This window comes from Salvelinus fontinalis, chromosome 30 (assembly GCF_029448725.1).
Source record: "Salvelinus fontinalis isolate EN_2023a chromosome 30, ASM2944872v1, whole genome shotgun sequence".
NCBI lineage: Eukaryota > Metazoa > Chordata > Actinopteri > Salmoniformes > Salmonidae > Salvelinus > Salvelinus fontinalis.
Window position 1 is genome coordinate 36,103,388 of NC_074694.1, and position 18,556 is coordinate 36,121,943.

Consider the following 18,556-nt stretch of genomic DNA (forward strand, 5'->3'; position numbering starts at 1 on the left):
GGTCTTATAGCACTGCAATAATAGATAACCATTCAATTATAGTAACTCCCATTTAGTCTGGGACCTAGCAGTCCAAAAAGGAAATTCCCATGTACTCTATTCTGACCATTTGTTATCTTTCTTTGACTGGAGGCCTGTGTTCTATGTCATGTCTGGGCCAGAGTTGTGTTTAAGCAGAGTTTATTTGTGTCTCCTCTCTGAAGGCATGTTTACATTCTTCAAGGATTCCCACTGTCACTGGTTCAGCAGCTGGAAGTGTGACAACTACTCCGAGTTCCGATTGGTCGGAGCCGTATCCTTTTGTACCATACCGTGATTTTTGGTACTGTGTAGCCTGTGGTGAACTGTAAACAGATTCTCAACGTACAGCAGCAGTCCTCATGTTGTACCCTTTTAACTGGCTTTTTTATCAAGTCACATAGTTAGCTGACTAAAACTCCTGGCGTTACTCTTAAGGGGATCTTTGCACATCCTGGCGTTACTCTTCAGGGGATCTTTGCACAGTTACCATAGATACTCTGAGGTTCTCCACTCTCCCTACGCCATGTTAATTGCTGCTTTGCAGATGATAGCTTTAAGTTTTACAACTATAATTTTGTGGGGATTTGTTTAGAATTTTGTTATCTTCTAAACTGTGGATCCAATCAGAGGAGACTGTAATGCTTTTCTATTTGATACATTACAATCTGATGTAATCTTACAGAATAACTAAAGTATGCAGAATATTACTGTGTTAAGTTAACGGGTCATTCCACAAGTAGAGTGCCTTTTATGTCCTTTTGACATTATGTGTACATTTTGATAAAACACTAATTTTAACATTTACACTCTAACTAAAGTAAACTATGTTAAACAATTCCAATAGTAGTGTGTTTTCATTAAGTTATTTCTGAGGAAAATCCTAATTTTGGCATGTCCCACATGATTGTCCTTATTGACTTATTTTGACCAGGGGTTAGAACCCAAATTATTTTCCAATCATTTTTTTCTGAACAGCACCATTGTAAAGGCAGTCAATGTTGTTCTCCTCCTCAAACGAGGAGGAGCATGGATAGGACCAAGATGCGGATTGAGGGAAATAAGCCATCTTTTAATGAAAACAGCAAAACAATACACTACAAAACAACAAATGAGACTAACCTTCAACTGTCCTGTGAGGACACAGGAACAAACACCCACAAAACACCAGTGAAACCCTGGCTGCCTTTGTATGACTCTCAATTAGAGACAAACAATACACACCTGTCTCTAATTGAGAATCATACCAGGCCGAACACAAAACCCCACATAGAAATACAAACATAGACAAACCCACCCAACTCACGCCCTGACCAACTAAAATGAATACAAAACAAAGGAAAACAGGTCAGGAACGTGACAGAACCCCCCCCTTAAGGTGCGAACTCCGGGCGCACCAGCACAAAGTCTAGGGGAGGGTCTGGGTGGGCGTCTGTCCACGGTGGCGGCTCTGGCGGTGGACGAGGTCCCCACCATAATCAATCCCCGCTTCTTTATCCCCCTCCCAATGACCACCCTCCCACTAACCCCACCTAAATGAAGGGGCAACACCGGGATAAGGGGCAGCACCGGGACAAGGGGCAGCACCGGGACAAGGGGCAGCACCGGGACAAGGGGCAGCACCGGGACAAGGGGCAGCACCGGGACAAGGGGCAGCACCGGGACAAGGGGCAACACCGGGATAAGGGGCAGCACCGGGATAAGGGGCAGCACCGGGACAAGGAGCAGCACCGGGACAAGGGGCAGCACCGGGATAAGGACCAGCACCGGGATAAGGGGCGGCAGGTCCTGGCTGAGGGACTCCGGCAGGTCCGGGCTGAGGGACTCCGGCAGGTCCGGGCTGAGTGGCAGCTCCGGACTGTAGGGCAGCTCCGGACTGTAGGGCAGCTCCGGACTGTACGGCAGCTCCGGACTGTAGGGCAGCTCCGGACTGTCGGACGTCTCTGGCAGCTCCTGACTGGCGGGCGTCTCTGGCAGCTCCTGACTGGCGGGCGTCTCTGGCAGCTCCTGACTGGCGGGCGTCTCTGGCAGCTCCTGACTGGCGGGCGTCTCTGGCAGCTCCTGACTGGCGGGCGTCTCTGGCAGCTCCTGACTGGCGGGCGTCTCTGGCGGCTCCTGACTGGCGGGCGTCTCTGGCGGCTCCTGACTGGCGGGCGTCTCTGGCGGCTCCTGACTGACGGACGGCTCTAGCGGCTCCTGACTGACGGACGGCTCTAGCGGCTCCTGACTGACGGACGGCTCTACTGGCTCGGGACAGACGGGCGGCTCTAATGGCTCGTGGCAGACGGATGACTCAGACGGCGCTGGGCAGACAGATGGCTCAGACGGCGCTGGGCAGACAGATGGCTCAGACGGCGCTGGGCAGACAGATGGCTCAGACGGCGCTGGGCAGACAGATGGCTCAGACGGAGCTGGGCAGACGGGCAGTTCAAGCACCGCTGGGCAGACGGCAGACTCTGGCCGGCTGAGACGCACTATAGGCCTGGTGCGTGGTACCGGAACTGGAGGTACCGGGCTGAGGGCACGCACCTCAGGGCGAGTGCGGGGAACAGGAACAGGGCACACTGGACTCTCGTGGCGCACTCTAGGCCTGGTGCGTGGTACCGGAACTGGAGGTACCGGGCTGAGGGCACGCACCTCAGGGCGAGTGCGGGGAGAAGGAACAGTGCGTCCAGGGCTCTGGAGACGCACAGGAGGCTTGGTGCGTGGTGCCGGAACTGGAGGCACTGGGCTGGAGACACGCACCATAGGGAGAGTGCGTGGAAGAGGAACAGGGCTCTGGAGATGCACTGGAAGCCTGGTGCGTGGTGTAGGCACTGGTGGTACTGAGCTGGGGTGGGAAGGTGGCGCCGGATATACCGGACCGTGAAGGAGGACACGTGCTCTTGAGCACCGAGCCTCCCCAACCTTACCAGGTTGAATGGACCCCGTAGCCCTGCCAGTGCGGCGAGGTGGAATAGCCCGCACTGGGCTATGCAGGCGAACCGGGGACACCACCTGTAAGGCTGGTGCCATGTACGCCGGCCCAAGGAGACGTACTGGAGACCAGATACGTTGGGCCGGCTTCATGGCACTCGGCTCGATGCCCAACCTAGCCCTCCCAGTGCGGCAAGGTGGAATAGCCCGCACTGGGCTAAGCACGCGTACTGGGGACACCGTGCGCTTTACCGCATAACACGGTGTCTGACCAGTACGACGCCCTCTTACTCCACGGCAAGCCCGGGGAGTTGGCTCAGGTATCCAACCCGGCTTCGCCACACTCCCCTTTAGCCCCCCCCCCAAGAAATTTTTGGGTGAGCCTCTCGGGCTTCCAGCCTCTCATACGTGCTGCCTCCTCATACCAGCGCTCCTGGGCTGTGGCTGCCTCCTTCTCCTCCCGAGAGCGGCGATTCTCTCCCACCTTAGCCCAGGGTCCTTCTCCATTGAAAATTTGCTCCCAACTCCATTCCTCTTCTCTCCATTGCCTTAGTTCTTTTTCTCTCTCCTCAATCCGCTTGGTCCTGTTGTGGTGGGTGTTTCTGTAAAGGCAGTCAATGTTGTTCTCCTCCTCAAACGAGGAGGAGCATGGATAGGACCAAGATGCGGATTGAGGGAAATAAGCCATCTTTTAATGAAAACAGCAAAACAATACACTACAAAACAACAAATGAGACTAACCTTCAACTGTCCTGTGAGGACACAGGAACAAACACCCACAAAACACCAGTGAAACCCTGGCTGCCTTTGTATGACTCTCAATTAGAGACAAACAATACACACCTGTCTCTAATTGAGAATCATACCAGGCCGAACACAAAACCCCACATAGAAATACAAACATAGACAAACCCACCCAACTCACGCCCTGACCAACTAAAATGAATACAAAACAAAGGAAAACAGGTCAGGAACGTGACAACCATTATTAGTGCACCATTTTTAGTGCACCATTAGCACGTTTTTGGTTCCGTTGCACTGTTTCGGCCAGCAAAATACAGAACCAAAAAAAATAACCATTTATAAAGTTCCTTTCTGTTCCTTTTAAAACCTTTGAAATCAATTTTCTTTTAACATTAAATTACTTCACCAATCACTGCGAATAGAACAGCTTTCTATGGCGGGGCAAGCTATAGTTATTTATATGAATTGGACAGACAAGTGTAGGGCGCGAGATGAGACTGAAATTTTGCGGGTGGAGAGACAGGGAGAGAGGGTGGAGGAGGAAGCTTGGCTTGAAATGCATCTTCTTATGACATGAATTATCTGAATTAGGCCCACAAAATTATACCTACGGAAGAGCTGCTTCTATGAAGGAACTTTGAATGTCTCTGAACTTCCGAGAGTTAGCTTAACGCTGGACCAGAGCTAGCTAGATTGAGATTCCACCCTTTTTTCACCCACTCAAAAGACAACCAAAAGTTTGTTGAATTCCCAATGTGTTATCCCTCTGCTTTCAACCATCAAGCACAACCAAATTCCAATGGAAAATATATAGGATTTTTGAATTAGTTGTCACCTAAATGTGTTATCACTGCGCTTTCAACCATTTAAAAGCACACCAAAGTACAAATGGGAATTCAATGTCAGATATTTAGTTTATTTAAATACAACAACTTAATGTGTTATCACTGTGCTTGATCTAATAGCACAACCAAATAACCTGGATTGCATTTAGTTGAGATTACGTTAAAGTACATGGTGCAAGGGATCAATGCCGTTTGAGATTTTGTGCAGACCTGAGACCCTGAATGCTTTCTACGATTACATAATAATACATTTACTGTTACAGTAACCTCAAAATGTGTCCATGGATGTGTTACTAATTTTATGGTTGAAATACTGTTACATTAGGTTAGTAAGATAGCCTTAACATTAGGCTATTTACTGTCTTGTAAAAGTAATATTGAATTGTGTTTGGTTGACAACGCAACCAAATATCAACATTTAAAGGAGGTGTACGGTATCTACTGTTTGGATAGTTCCATCTGAGTCACTGGCTTAATCATATTATTTAACATCTCAACCAAAAATAAAAGTTCAAGAATAGGATTAAATCAAATCAAACTGTATTTAAAATTAGCTCCTATTTAAAATGTAGTCCTATTCTTTAACTTTGAGTTTTCATTGAGATGGAGACGTGAATCCAACATATCAATCAATCAATTTTTTATAAAGCCCTTTATACATCAGCCAATGTCACAAAGTGCTATACAGGGTTAAATAATAATAATCACAGTGGTTGTGATTATTCAGCACCTCAGGAGTAAATTGGAGTCAGTTGGCTTTTCATAGCCGATCATTCAGAGTTAGAGACAGCAGGTGGGTAGAGAGAGAGTCGAAAATAGCAGGTCCGGGACAAGGTAGCACGTCCGGCGAACAGGTCAGGGTTCCATAGCCGCAGGTAGAACAGTTGAAACTGGAGCAGCAGCACGACCAGGTAGACTGGGGACAGCAAGGAGTCATCAGGCCAGGTAGTCCTGAGGCATGATCCTAGGGCTCAGGTCCTCCGAGAGAAGAGAGAAAGAGAGAGAGAATTAGAAGGAGCATACTTAAATTCACACAGGACACCGGATAAGACAGGAGAAATACTCCAGATATAACAGACTGACCCAAGCCCACCAACACATAAACTATTGCAGCATAAATAATGGAGGCCAAGACAGTAGGGGTCGGGAGACACTGTGGCCACGTCCGATAGATACCCCCGGACAGGGCCAACCAAGTAGGATATAACCCCACCCACTTTGCCAAAGCACAGCCCCCACACCACTAGAGGATTATCTTCAAACCACCAACTTAGTACCCTGAGACAAGGCCGAGTATAGCCCACGAAGATCTCCCCCACGGCACGAACCCGAGGGGGGAGCCAACCCGGACAGGAAGATCACGTCAGTGACTCAACCCACTCAAGTGACGCACCCCTCCTAGGGACAGCATGGAAGAGCACCAGTAAGCCAGTGACTCAGCCCCCTTAAATAGGGTTAGTGCCAGAGAATCCCAAGTTAATAGGCTTTTTACCGTATTGTAAAAGTGATATGGAATTGTGTTTGATTGTCAACTCAACCAAATATCAACTTTCGAAGGAGATATATCTTCTGCATGGATAGCTCCATCTGTGCCACTGAGTCTGGCTTTAATTCCAGTCTGTCTACAAATTAATACTTGTTATTTTGGATTCACGTCTCCATTTCAACCAAAAAGCAAAGTTAAAGAATATGACTAAATCAAATAAAAGCAAACTTTAAATACAGTTTGATTTGATTTAATCATATTCGTTAACTTGCATTTTTTGTTTGAGATGGAGACATGAATCCAACATATTTATTATTAACTTGTAGACTCCATTTGAAAGGCCCAAATAGCATCATTGATGATGTATGATTGATAAAGTAGGGTTCCATTTCATCTGCACTGTTGAACCTACAGTACTATTTGGACTTCGATAGCAACAGTGAATCTATTAAGTAGAGATTTCTCCCAATTTTTTGTCATGATAGTACAGTACATTGGTAATAGTCAGTGACAAATATCAAAGCTAAGCAACACTGGGCTTTGTTAAAACTCTGGATGGGAGACCAAATGAATAGATGTAGATAGATCAAATCTCCAGTAAGATGTTTCAAATGTACAAATTCAACATATTTTATACAAGGTTTGTCTATGTTGAAAATGGGTTATGATGACATAATCCTATGGTTGAAATTTGACCCTCAAAACAACAGTTTACTACGTTGATGACTTTCTTTGAATCCAATATATTTTCCAAGTAGATTCCACATCACAATACGTTGACAAATGACAATGAAACAACGTTAATTTAACCAGTTTGTTCCCAGTGGGTAGTTACAGTGCATTCGGAAAGTATTCAGACCCCTTCCCTTTTTCCACATTTTGTTACGTTACAGCCTTATTCTAAAATAGATGAAATAAAAACATTTCTTCATTAATCTACATACAATAACCCATAGTGACAAAGCGAAAACAGGTTTTTGGAAATTTTGCAAATTTATTACAAATAAAAACCTGAAATACCTTGTTTACATAACTGTTCAGACCCTTTGCTATGAGACTCGCAGTTCAGCTCAGGTGCATTCTGTTTCCATTGATCATCCCTACAACTTTATTTGAGTCCACCTGTGCTAAATTCAATTGATTGAACATGATTTGGAAAGATACACACCTGTCTATATAAGGTCCCACAGTTGAAAGTGCATGTCAGAGCAAAAACCAAGCAATGAGGTCAAAGGAATTATCCATAGAGCTCCGAGACAGGGTTGTGTTGAGGTACAGATTTAGGGAAGGGTACCAAAACATTTCTGCAGCATTGAAGGTCCCCAAGAACACAGTGGCCTCCATCATTCTTAAATGGAAGAAGTTTGGAACCACAAGACTCTTCCTAGAGTTGGCCGCCCGGCAAAGCTGAGCAATCGGGGGAGAAGGGCCTTGGTCAGGGAGGTGACCAAGAACCCGATGGTCACTCTGACAGAGCTCCAGAGTTCCTCTGTGGAGATGGGAGAACCTTCCAGGAGGACAACCATCTCTGCAGCACTCCACCAATCAGGCCTTTATGGTAGAGTGGCCAGATGGAAGCCACTCCTCAATAAAAGGCACATGACAGCCCTTTTGGAGTTTGCCAAAATGCACCTAAAGGACTCTCAGACCATGAGAAACAAGATTCTCAGGTCTGATGACACCAAGATTGAACTCTTAGGCCTGAAAGCCAAGCGTCACTTTTGGAGGAAACCTTGCACCATCCCTACGGTGAAGCATGGTGGTGGCAGCATCATGCTATGGGGATGTTTTTCAGCGGCAGGGACTGGGAGACTAGTCAGGATAGAGGGAACGATGAATGGAGCAAAGTACAGAGAGGCCCTTGATGAACACATGCTCCAGTGCGCTCGGGACCTCAGACTGGGGCGAAGGTTCACCTTCCAACAGGACAACGACCCTTAGCACACAGTCAAGACAACTCATGAGTTGCTTCAGGACAAGTCTCTGAATGTCCTTGAGTGGCCCAGTCAGAGCCCGGACTTGAACCCGATCGAACATCTCTGGAGAGACCTGAAAATAGCTGTGCAGCGACGCTCCCCATCCAACCAGACAGAGCTTGAAAGGATCTGTAGAGAAGAATGGGAGAAACTCCCCAAATACATTTGTGCCAAGCTTGTAGCATCATACCCAAGAAGACTGAAAGGCTGTATTCGCTGCCAAAGGTGATTCAACAAAGTACTGGGTAAAGGTTCTAAATACTATGTAAATGTGATATTTCAGTTTTTAAATTTTAATACATTTGCAAAAATATATATAAAAAAACAGTTTTTGCTTTGTCATTATGGGGTATTGTGTGTAGATTAATGAGGGGAAAAAACGATTTAATCAATTTTAGAATAAGGCTGTAACGTAACAAAATGTGGAAAAGGTCAAAGGGTCTGAATACTTTCCAAATGCACTGTATGTTATGTGGGTGGACTGACAGCCTGAGTCAGTCCACCCACATACCCTCACACTCGCACCCCTTCCACCTCACTCGGTTAGAATTACAGCACACTGACAGATACTGAAGTGGCTATGTGTCTCTATTTGAAGCGAACACAACAGGGAGGGCAGGGTGACAAAAAATTCCATGTCACAACGGTGCAAGAGAGAAAGAGAGAGATGTAATAGAAACAGAAGGTTTTGTTGTGTCTTATTTTGTGAGCTGCAAGTCTGGTCTGGAGCGGACTGCGTTTCATCCTCCGCCTGTCAGTTCTCATGGAATTATCCCCAAGCCTGCGCCAATATAACTTTAAGCATTTTTCCAAACTCTATTTAGCAAGCTAGGGAGCTCGTAGAGAGAGGGCTCTGCAGCTCAACCTCTCCCACAGAAGTTCCATATGGACGACACGTGGAGTGAGATCTGCCAGAAGCAGCTGGTAGCACTTTAGGAGTTCAGGCTCCCTACAATTTCATTCTAAATGCGTAATACACCTGCTGTTTATATTCCCTGTTCAGATCTGCTACAAGCCAATATAAAGTACATGGCAAAATGCAGTGATAATAGAGTAATGATTGGGATCATTAGCACATGCTGCAGGTCTTTGAAGCTGGTATAAAATGGTGTCATTGTTACGAAGTATGAAGAGCTCAGAAGCAGAATACTTTAACAATGAAGTGAAAAGGTTTTCATCTGAATGTTATGCTACATTAAATGAATATAACTAGCCACATTTTAATCTATTCTAGTGGTTTATATGATTATAACCGTGAGTTATTTTGGTGTTGAAGATACTTGAAGATATTTTGGTCTTGAAGATATTTTCTTTTGTTAAGGATCTGTACTTTGTTACACACTTAACCGTATGTGTGTCAGCTCATGGGCCTGGCCGTGTACAACAGCATCACCCTGGACATCCGCTTCCCTCCCTGTGTCTACAAGAAGCTTCTGACCCCGCCCGTGGTGCCGTGTGACCCCGATACCCCCGTTGGCATGGCAACCCTCACCCTGGACGACCTGCAGCAGGTCATGCCTGTATGTACACGACACAAGCTGTGACTCAGCTCTCTTAGTTACCCTCTCTCACTGGCATTCTTTCCCATTACACTGCACTCTTCTCGTAAGGATCACAAGTACAATAATATTGCTTGCAGTGGTAATAAACCATGGGAAAGTAATATTTGTTTACTTGCAAAGTACTCCGCTTTTCAATAATAATAATGTATATAATCAAATGAATGGATGTGATGCTTATGAGAGTACTGGACTGTTTTAGAAAGGTTTACATTGTCTCTGAAGGGTTTAGTGTTGATCTGCATATGAATATGGCCCACTGGGCAAACACTGGTTGAATCAATGTTGTTTCTACATCATTTCAATGAAGTGACGTTGAACCAACGTGGAATAGACGTTGAATTGAGGTCTGTGCCTAGTGGGTGATGTATGGTTGCTGGACTAAGATGTTATATAGACTGTGTTAGTTAAAAAGACTTTGTTAGAATTAACTGCAATATGCCATTGTTCCTACTTATAGCTAAATGTACAGGAATACATGCAATACGCATAAATAATGTACTTGTGATGATGTGAGTCATAGTACGTACATTGCACAATTGATGTCTGGGGTCTAAGGAAATGCTTGTGCGTCACAGGCGTGTGAAATAATCAACCAGGCTCACATTCCATACAGTCCTAGAGTCTCACCCTGCCACCAGTCTTGTTATAACAGTATGGCTGCAGCCAAGGTGAGATGAGACTGAGCTGCAGCCAGGTCTCAGAGGTGCCGTAACAACCATCATCACCTCACACCCCGCTAAAAGCTGCTCATAGATGTCACACACAGGAGCCCAACACTGCTGATGAAGATCTCCTGGTGATGGCAGCTTTTTTTATTGAACAGGAAGATTCAAGGATGCCAGGCTAGCAGTAGTTTGTTAGCTGTCTAGGAGGAGAGATGGAGAGGAGAGATACAGTTCACGTGGCATGACATGCTTTACTTTATATTTTTTGATGAACTCCCAAATTAATATTCTGCAATTGCCATCAAAGTTATGTTTTGTTGTTATAATATTTCCTAATATAATCCTGTATTTCCTTATAATATGTTGATTTTTTCCTTTGCTAGTCAGTGATTGAAGCCTTGACATTTTCCAATATTCACCAGCAGAGGGCTGTCAAGCCCAACTTTTGCACATTGCCACTTGCATGTTTGAACTCCACAAACTCATATAAAAATGTTTTATGCACATACAATACATTACTGTCACTAAGACTAGTATTTACCTGCTTTTGGTGTAATTGTATAGCTTTTTATGAAGTATGCATCTCATTGCGCTGTGTTTTGTCGAGTCAGCCTTGCTGAGGCCAGATGTTGGTTTTTACTGGGCAGCTGGCCTTCTCTTTGCTTACATAACGGGCTCTGGGCGTTTATTTGCTCCCTGTTGAATACTTTTTCCTAAATTGGTGGAGGACAGGGAAAAAGCTACTGCAAGTTCTTTAAAAAGACATGCTAATAGTGCCCAGCACTGACGTCAAACACATGCAATTGTTCTTCAAATGATTTTGCATTGTAAAATGTACTTCATTTTATGAGGTATGGATTGGAAAAGCATAATCGCAGTGATGTCATGTAAAATACATACAGCATACAATGGCTATTTTGTTTCCTCAGTACGCTTTCTAGATTGTGTAGTGGCAAAGGCTTTACATGATTTTCTTGTTGTTTTGTCTTACAATGCCATTACAGTAATTCAGTAAAGTCAGTCATTAGATATCAATAACAAAATGAAGTCAGATTTTCCTCCATGAAACATTCAATGAACATGGTGTACTGTGCTGCATAGCGTTCCAACCGGGGCAACTTTCAAATGGCAATTTGTTTTCCTCTTAGTTTTTTTCCTATTAGTCCTTCACAGATTTAGAAGAAGACATATACTTCATAAAGACTGGTTGCAATCTACAGTACCAGTCAAAAGTTTGGACAAATCTACTCATTCAAGGGTTTTTCTTTATTTTTACGGTTTTCTACATTGTAGAATAATAGTGAAGACATCACAACTATAAAATAACACATATGGAATCATGTAGTAACCAAAGAAGTGTTAAACAAATCAAAAATTATTTTAGATTTTAGATTCTTCAAAATAGCCACCCGTTGCCTTGAAGACAGCTTTGCACACTCTTGGCATTCTCTCAACCAGCTTCACCTGGAATGCTTTTCCAACAGTCTTGAAGGAGTTCCTACATATGCTGAGCACTTGTTGGCTGCTTTCCCTTCAATCTGCGGTCCAAGTCATTCCAAACCATCTCAATTGGGTTGAGGTTGGGTGATTGGGGAGACCAGGTCATCTGATGCAGCACTCCATCACTGTCCTTCTTGGTCAAATAGTCCTTACACAGCCTAGAGGTGTGTTGTGTAATTGTCCTGTTGAAAAACAAATTATAGTCCCACTAAGCACAAACCAGATGGGATGGCGTATCGCTGCAGAATTTTGTGGTAACCAAGTTGGTTAAGTGTGCCTTGTATTCTAAATAAATCTCAGACAGTGTCACCAGCAAAGCACCCCACACCATCACACCTCCTATTCCATGCCTCACAGTGGGAAACACCTACTCTGCGTCTCATTTGGACTCAGATTCCACCAACCTAATGTCTATTGCTTGTGTTTCTTGGCCCAAGCAAGTCTCTTCTTTTTATTGGTGTCCTTTAGTAGTGGTTTATTTGCAACAATACTCTGCAGCAGAGGTAATTCTGGGTCTACATTTCCTGTGGTGTTCCTCATGCGAGCCAGTTTCATCATAGCACTTGATGGTTTTTGCGAATGCACTTGAAGAAACATTCAAAGTTCTTAAAATGTTCTGGATTGACTGACCTTCATGTCTTAAATTAATGATGGACTGTCGTTTCTCTTTACTTATTTGAGCTGTTCTTGCCATAATATGGACTTGGTCTTTTACCATATATGGACTTGGTATTTTACCAAATAGGGCTTTCTTCTGTATACCAACCATACCTTGTCACAACACAACTGATTGGCTCACAAATTAACTTTTAACAATACTTTTTTTGGTTACTACATGATTCCATATGTGTTATTTCATAGTTTTGATGTCTTCACTATTATTCTACACTGTAGAAAATAGTAAAAATAAAGGAGGAAGTAGTAGGTTTGTCCAAACTTTTCACTGGTACTGTATATAAAAAGCATTGCTTATAGATTTAGTCTTGTGTTTCAGGATCTTGCTCATGGGCTGGCAGAACTTCTCAGCTATGAAGGAAACGTGGAGGAGGACTTCTGCACAACTTTTCAGGTTGGGAAAACACACTCATTGTTGTTCACAATAACACTTGTGAAACATAATATCTTTGACTTCACCATAATCAATACTGTTAGAGCACAAGGGAAGCGCTCCACTAATGTGATGATCATTTTAGGTGTCGCAGGAAGAACTAGGTGTGATCAAGTCCTACAATCTGAAACCAGGAGGAGATAAGATTCCTGTTACCAACCAGAACAGGAAGGGTAAGTGAGGAGTAGACAGACTGCCAAAGACCAGAGAAAAGACAACTGTCCTGCAGTAGCATGTGATATCTAACAGTGCCTTTCAGACTATGTGGCATTTGTTTGTTCTCTCATAGTTGAATGATTGTTTGATTATTCTTGTCTTTGCAGAGTATGTACAGCTGTATGTAGATTTCCTGCTGAATAAGTCCATTTACAGGCAGTTTGCTGCCTTCTTCTATGGCTTCCACAGTGTGTGTGCCTCCGACGCTTTGTTGGTAAGAATATCAAGACTTTTACTATCAAAGTAAATTAATAAATTAATTCCAATTTGTGTGACCAACTGAAGAAAAACATTATGAATTCCAACTTTCATTATAGGTTTTTGGAATAAAGTATATCACTATCACTGAGAATTCCGAGGACATCATTTCAGTGTCAGCTGGTCCTGTTTGAAGTGTCAGGAGCCAAGAGTTTAGTCAACTCCTATAGAAACTTTTCTGATTAGGCAGCATCGTGATCGTGAGGCCCGGAGAGGCAACGAGGAGTGCAGAATTGGAAGCTCAACTGTGAGTGCGTGCATGTGTGTGAGTGAGTCTAGTGTTCCTCGCTGCCTGTTCACAGAGGCTCCCCACCCCCTCTCTTGGCACAGGCCTCCTAACGGGGGTGTTGTGTGTGTGTGTGTGTGTGCTCTGTCTCCACTTAGTGACCAGGGCTCTTTGGGCCAAAAGGGGGAGGCTCATATGAGTGGCCTATTTAAAGAGTACGTAGGGAACCACAGTGGCAGGGTTGACGTCCACCATGAATATCAATCAGACAGACCACAAATCTGCAGTTTTCATGCAGAACCAGCCCAGCTTTAGGGTTAGGTTTGCATGGTTTAACATGGGAGGATCTGGATCACTCTGGTCGTTGTCAGTTGGTTTCCCAATAGTTCCTTAACTGTTGATAGGCTCTGTGAACCTTGTGAGTATCCTCACCGATCTGCTGACAGAAGCCTATCAGCATACTGTGTAACTAGCAAGGAGTGAAATACAGGTAACTGCCAAAATAAAGGAAACGCCAACATAAGGCGTCTTGATAGGGCATTGGGCCACCACGAGCCAGAACAGCTTCAATGCACCTTGGAATAGTTTCTACAAGTGTTTGGAACTCTATTAGAAGGGTGAGACACAATTCTTCCATGAGAAATTCCCTCATTTGGTGTTTGTTGGTGGTGGAAAACACTGTCTCAGGCACAGCTCCAGAATCTCCCATAAGTGTTCAATTGGGATGAGATCTGGTGACTGAGACGGCCATGACATATGGCTTACATCGGCCATGGCATATGCGTCAGCAAAAAAACAAACATCCCTTTTTCCGAACCCTGTCTTTCAAAGATAATTCGTAAAAATCCAAATAACTTCACAGATCTTCATTGAAAGGGTTTAAACACTGTTTCCCATGCTACTTGTTCAATGAACAATAAACAATTAATGAACATGCACCTGTGGAACGGTCATTAAGACACTAACAGTTTACAGACGGTAGGCAATTAAGGTCACAGTTACGAAAACTTAGGACACTAAAGAGGCCTTTCTACTGACTCTGAAAAACACCAAAAGAAAGATGCCCAGGGTCCCTGCTCATCTGCATGAATGTGCCTTAGGCATGCTGCAAGGAGGCATGAGGACAGCAGATGTGGCCAGGGAAATATATTGCAATGTCCGTACTGTGAGACGCCGAAGACAGCGCTACAGGGAGACAGGACGGACAGCTGATCATCCTCGCAGTGGCAGACCACGTGTAACAACACCTGCACAGGATCGGTACATCCGAACATCACACCTGCAGGACAGGTACAGGATGGCAACAACAACTGCCCGAGTTACACCAGGAACGCATAATCCCTCCATCAGTGCTCAGACAGTCCGCAATAAGCTGAGAGAAGTTGGACTGAGGGCTTGTAGGCCTGTTGTAAGGCAGGTCCTCACCAGAAATCACCGGCAACAACGTCGATCTGTGGGCACAAACCCACCATCGCTGGACCAGACAGGACTGGCAAAAAGTGCTCTTCACTGACGCGGTTTTGTCTCACCAGGGGTGATTCGTGGTCGGATTCGTGTTTATCGTCGAAGGAATGAGCGTTACACCGAGGCCTGTACTCTGGAGCAGGATTGATTTGGAGGTGAAGGGTCGGTCATGGTCTGGGGCGGTGTGTCACAGCATCATCGGACTGAGCTTGTTGTCATTGCAGGCAATCTCAACGCTGTGCGTTACAGGGAAGACATCCTCCTCCCTCATGTGGTACCCTTCCTGCAGGCTCACCCTGACATGACCCTCCACCATGACAATGCCACCAGTCATACTGCTCATTCTGTGTGTGATTTCCTGCAAGACAGGAATGTCAGTGTTCTGCCATGGCTAGCGAAGAGCCCTGATCTCAATCTCATTGAGCACATCTGGGACCTGTTGGATCGGAGTGTGAGGGCTAGGGCCATTTCCCCCAGAAATGTACGGGAACTTTGCATGTGCCTTGGTGGAAGAGTGGGTAACATCTCACAGCAAGAACTGGCAAATCTGGTGCAGTCCATGAGGAGGAGATGCACTGCAGTACTTAATGCAGCTGGTGGCCACACTGATTTTGACCCCAGCTTTTTTCAGGGACACATTATTCCATTTCTGTTAGTCACATGTCTGTGGAACTTGTTCAGTTTATGTCTCAGTTGTTGAATCTTGTTATGTTCATACAAATATTTACACATGTTAAGTTTGATGAAAATAAACGCAGTTGACAGTGAGAGGACGTCTCTTTTTTTGCCTGGTTTATATGATTTTTTTACCCCATTTTCTCCCCAATTTCATAGTATCCAATTGGTAGTTACACTCTTGTCTCATCGCTGCAACTCCTGTATGGACTCGGGAGAGGTGATGGTCGAGAGCCATGCGTCCTCCGAAACACGACCCAACCAAACCGCACTGCTTTTGTATCCCTCATTTACTCAAGTGTTTCCATTATTTTGGCAGTTACCTGTACTACATCAACCATCCTTAATAGGCAAACCATGGTCCATATCTGGACCCAGAACAGCGTTAATATAGACCGAAGGTGACATATGCACAATTAAGACATGCCAAAATGGTAAGAATTGCAGGAAATAAGTTTTAAAACTGCAACAATTTCTCTCCACCAACAAGAGTTGTGTGTGAACAGTTTGTCGTGGACAGTGCCTGTGTTGAGGTAGGGGTTTATTACTACACTGATAGATGGCAATGTACATCTGGACCTTTGCTACCTAGGAAATGTGTGTGAATTGACCCTTTCTAATAGTATTTGAGTACCCCTGGACTACACCAAGTAATCAATCAATTAAAATTGACTGGGGTACTGCAATTAACTGTGTGTAGTGAACTGTCAGATGAGCTGACAGCAGTAAGCTCAGGGATGGACAGTTCCCTCGTTGTTTTATTGCTGTCAATAGTATCTGTCTGGACAAGGAGTCTGCTGTACAAATATTTGACTGTTCAATTATCTGTTTGGTGTACGTGTCAGTGAATGCCAGAGTTGGTATTTACTGTTAATTAATTAATTAACCTAACTCCTTTTCCCTTTGCAGCAAATGTAGCATGCTGATTCATCCTTTTTGGATACTGTAGATAGAAAAGAAACACAAAAATAGAAATCTAGTATGCGTGTACCAGCAATATCATTTTCAACAGGATCAACCCCTCCAAAAATATCCATCAATTATAATCCACATAATAATTCACATTTCCTGTTGCTGCTGGATTATTTCCCTGCTGCAGCAAACCTTGTCAAATTACTATCCTACATTTGTATTAGTCCACTCAGTTCTTGCAAATCAGGAGATTTTCCCTCTTTGCTTTCCAAGGCAGTGCATGCGCCTATAAACAGGCTCGTACTATACATGTATGTTCATGCTGGTCAATGATAGTGTGACAGTGGGATAGAAGCATGTAATGTACATGTAGGAAAAGTCAGCTATAGCTGCACCACGCCAGCGAAAGCAATCGTCTTTCAAACGAGCTCATTGTGACAGTTACGCAACAGTTGTCTACGCTCTCATTGGTTATGCAACGCTGCTTTGACAGTTATAACTCACCAGCTGCCTGGTGGGGTGAGGGAAGAGGGGGTGTGGCAGACAAGGTTTGAACTGTCCCAGATTCTTCAGTAACTCTATATCCCAGCTGGAACTTGCCATTGGCTTGGCTTGCTCTAACTAGTCACCAGGTTGTATTTCTGTTTGCACTCCGTGGTCACAGTGAAACTCAGATGCTGTGAGGTGGTTGTGCAGACCGTGCACTGCCTGACACAGACGTCTGGGTGTGTTTTGATAAGGTGGAGTCACAGATATGAAGAATGCATGGGAGTGAATGTGGTCAAGGACCGAGTGATACAGAGAAAATGCAACTATGTCAAATAGGGTTTGCAAAATGAGGCCAAATGTATCAAGTTAGCAACAGATTGGATACTGTATCTGATAAATACAGTTTAGACAGTGTGTGACACAATGATCCATGCATATGGCATGCTGATCATGCACCCCATGCCCTTACTATGACACTGTACCATAATCATTGATTGCTCTGTTTAAGCGAACATTTTGTGCAGCACCAGTGCAATGAACAGGGATTCATGATTCAGACTACCATGATCGTAACTAATTGTCTTGTGTCATGCAGTAGGTTAGTTTTAAAGGGCAACTCCACTTCCTGATTTAGCTTCTTTTTTTGGGGGTTCATTAAGAAATGCTAGCAATTAGCTTCAGCCGGCTGGTGTGCGACTGTGGCAAAGTCGGTTTGACTTTGGATAGCCTAGCTCTGGGGCTAGTTAGGGACCCTCAACACAATGTAAATGAGACAATATTTTCATGTTGCACACCTTTTAGTTTTCTCATGAAATGCTTTCAATATTTGAATTTGAATTTCGACAATGTATAATTAGTTTGAGGTTTTAAGTCATTGAAATTTGGAGCTATTGGAATTTTTACGTATTGTCCAATGTACATTGTGTAATTTTACAGATAGTCGCTAACCAGCCCTACAGGGATATCCAGTCAACCCAAATTAACCACAAGCATTACAATCGGGTTGCGTGCAGCTGTAGTCCGAATTGATGATTACTTGTGTGCTGCCAGCTGTGGTTATGTGGGTAGGATTGAAACAAACTCAAATTTACTGCTAGGATGCAGTAATGACTACAAGTCTCACCAAACTCAGTTTTTGATTAGAGTGGCTGACCAAAATGATCCTATTTCCACTTTGTAGTCAATTTTGACAGTAGAATAAATATTTCTGACACATATTGTTGCCACATAGGCTGTTTTCTAAATGAGAAGTTGCTCTTTAATGGACAAAATTCCATCCCATTGGGAACATACTAGTTGAATCAACGTTGTTTCCACGCCATTTCAATTAAATTATGTTGAACCAATGTGAAATAGACATTGAATTGACGTCTGTGCCTAGTAGGATGGTAGTGATTGGTTGGCTTGTGAAATCCTCTAGTTTCACTGGAATCCCAGGTGTCCTGTATTTTCATATTCTGTAGTTTTACTTGTCAGACTACCATGATATTGATTCC

At 44.2% G+C, this 18,556-nt stretch overlaps 1 protein-coding gene across 1 annotated transcript in view; it reads left to right on the top strand.

The window, feature by feature from the left end:
• The window catches only part of LOC129829140 (probable E3 ubiquitin-protein ligase HECTD2), a 38,067-nt gene that overhangs the window by 13,944 nt on the left and 5,567 nt on the right, over positions 1-18,556 (top strand). Inside the window, exons 14-18 of the mRNA XM_055890707.1 lie at positions 204-292; positions 9,347-9,505; positions 12,707-12,781; positions 12,906-12,993; positions 13,144-13,250. Coding sequence (XP_055746682.1) covers positions 204-292; positions 9,347-9,505; positions 12,707-12,781; positions 12,906-12,993; positions 13,144-13,250 — 518 coding nt within the window. The remainder of the gene's footprint in view (positions 1-203; positions 293-9,346; positions 9,506-12,706; positions 12,782-12,905; positions 12,994-13,143; positions 13,251-18,556) is intronic.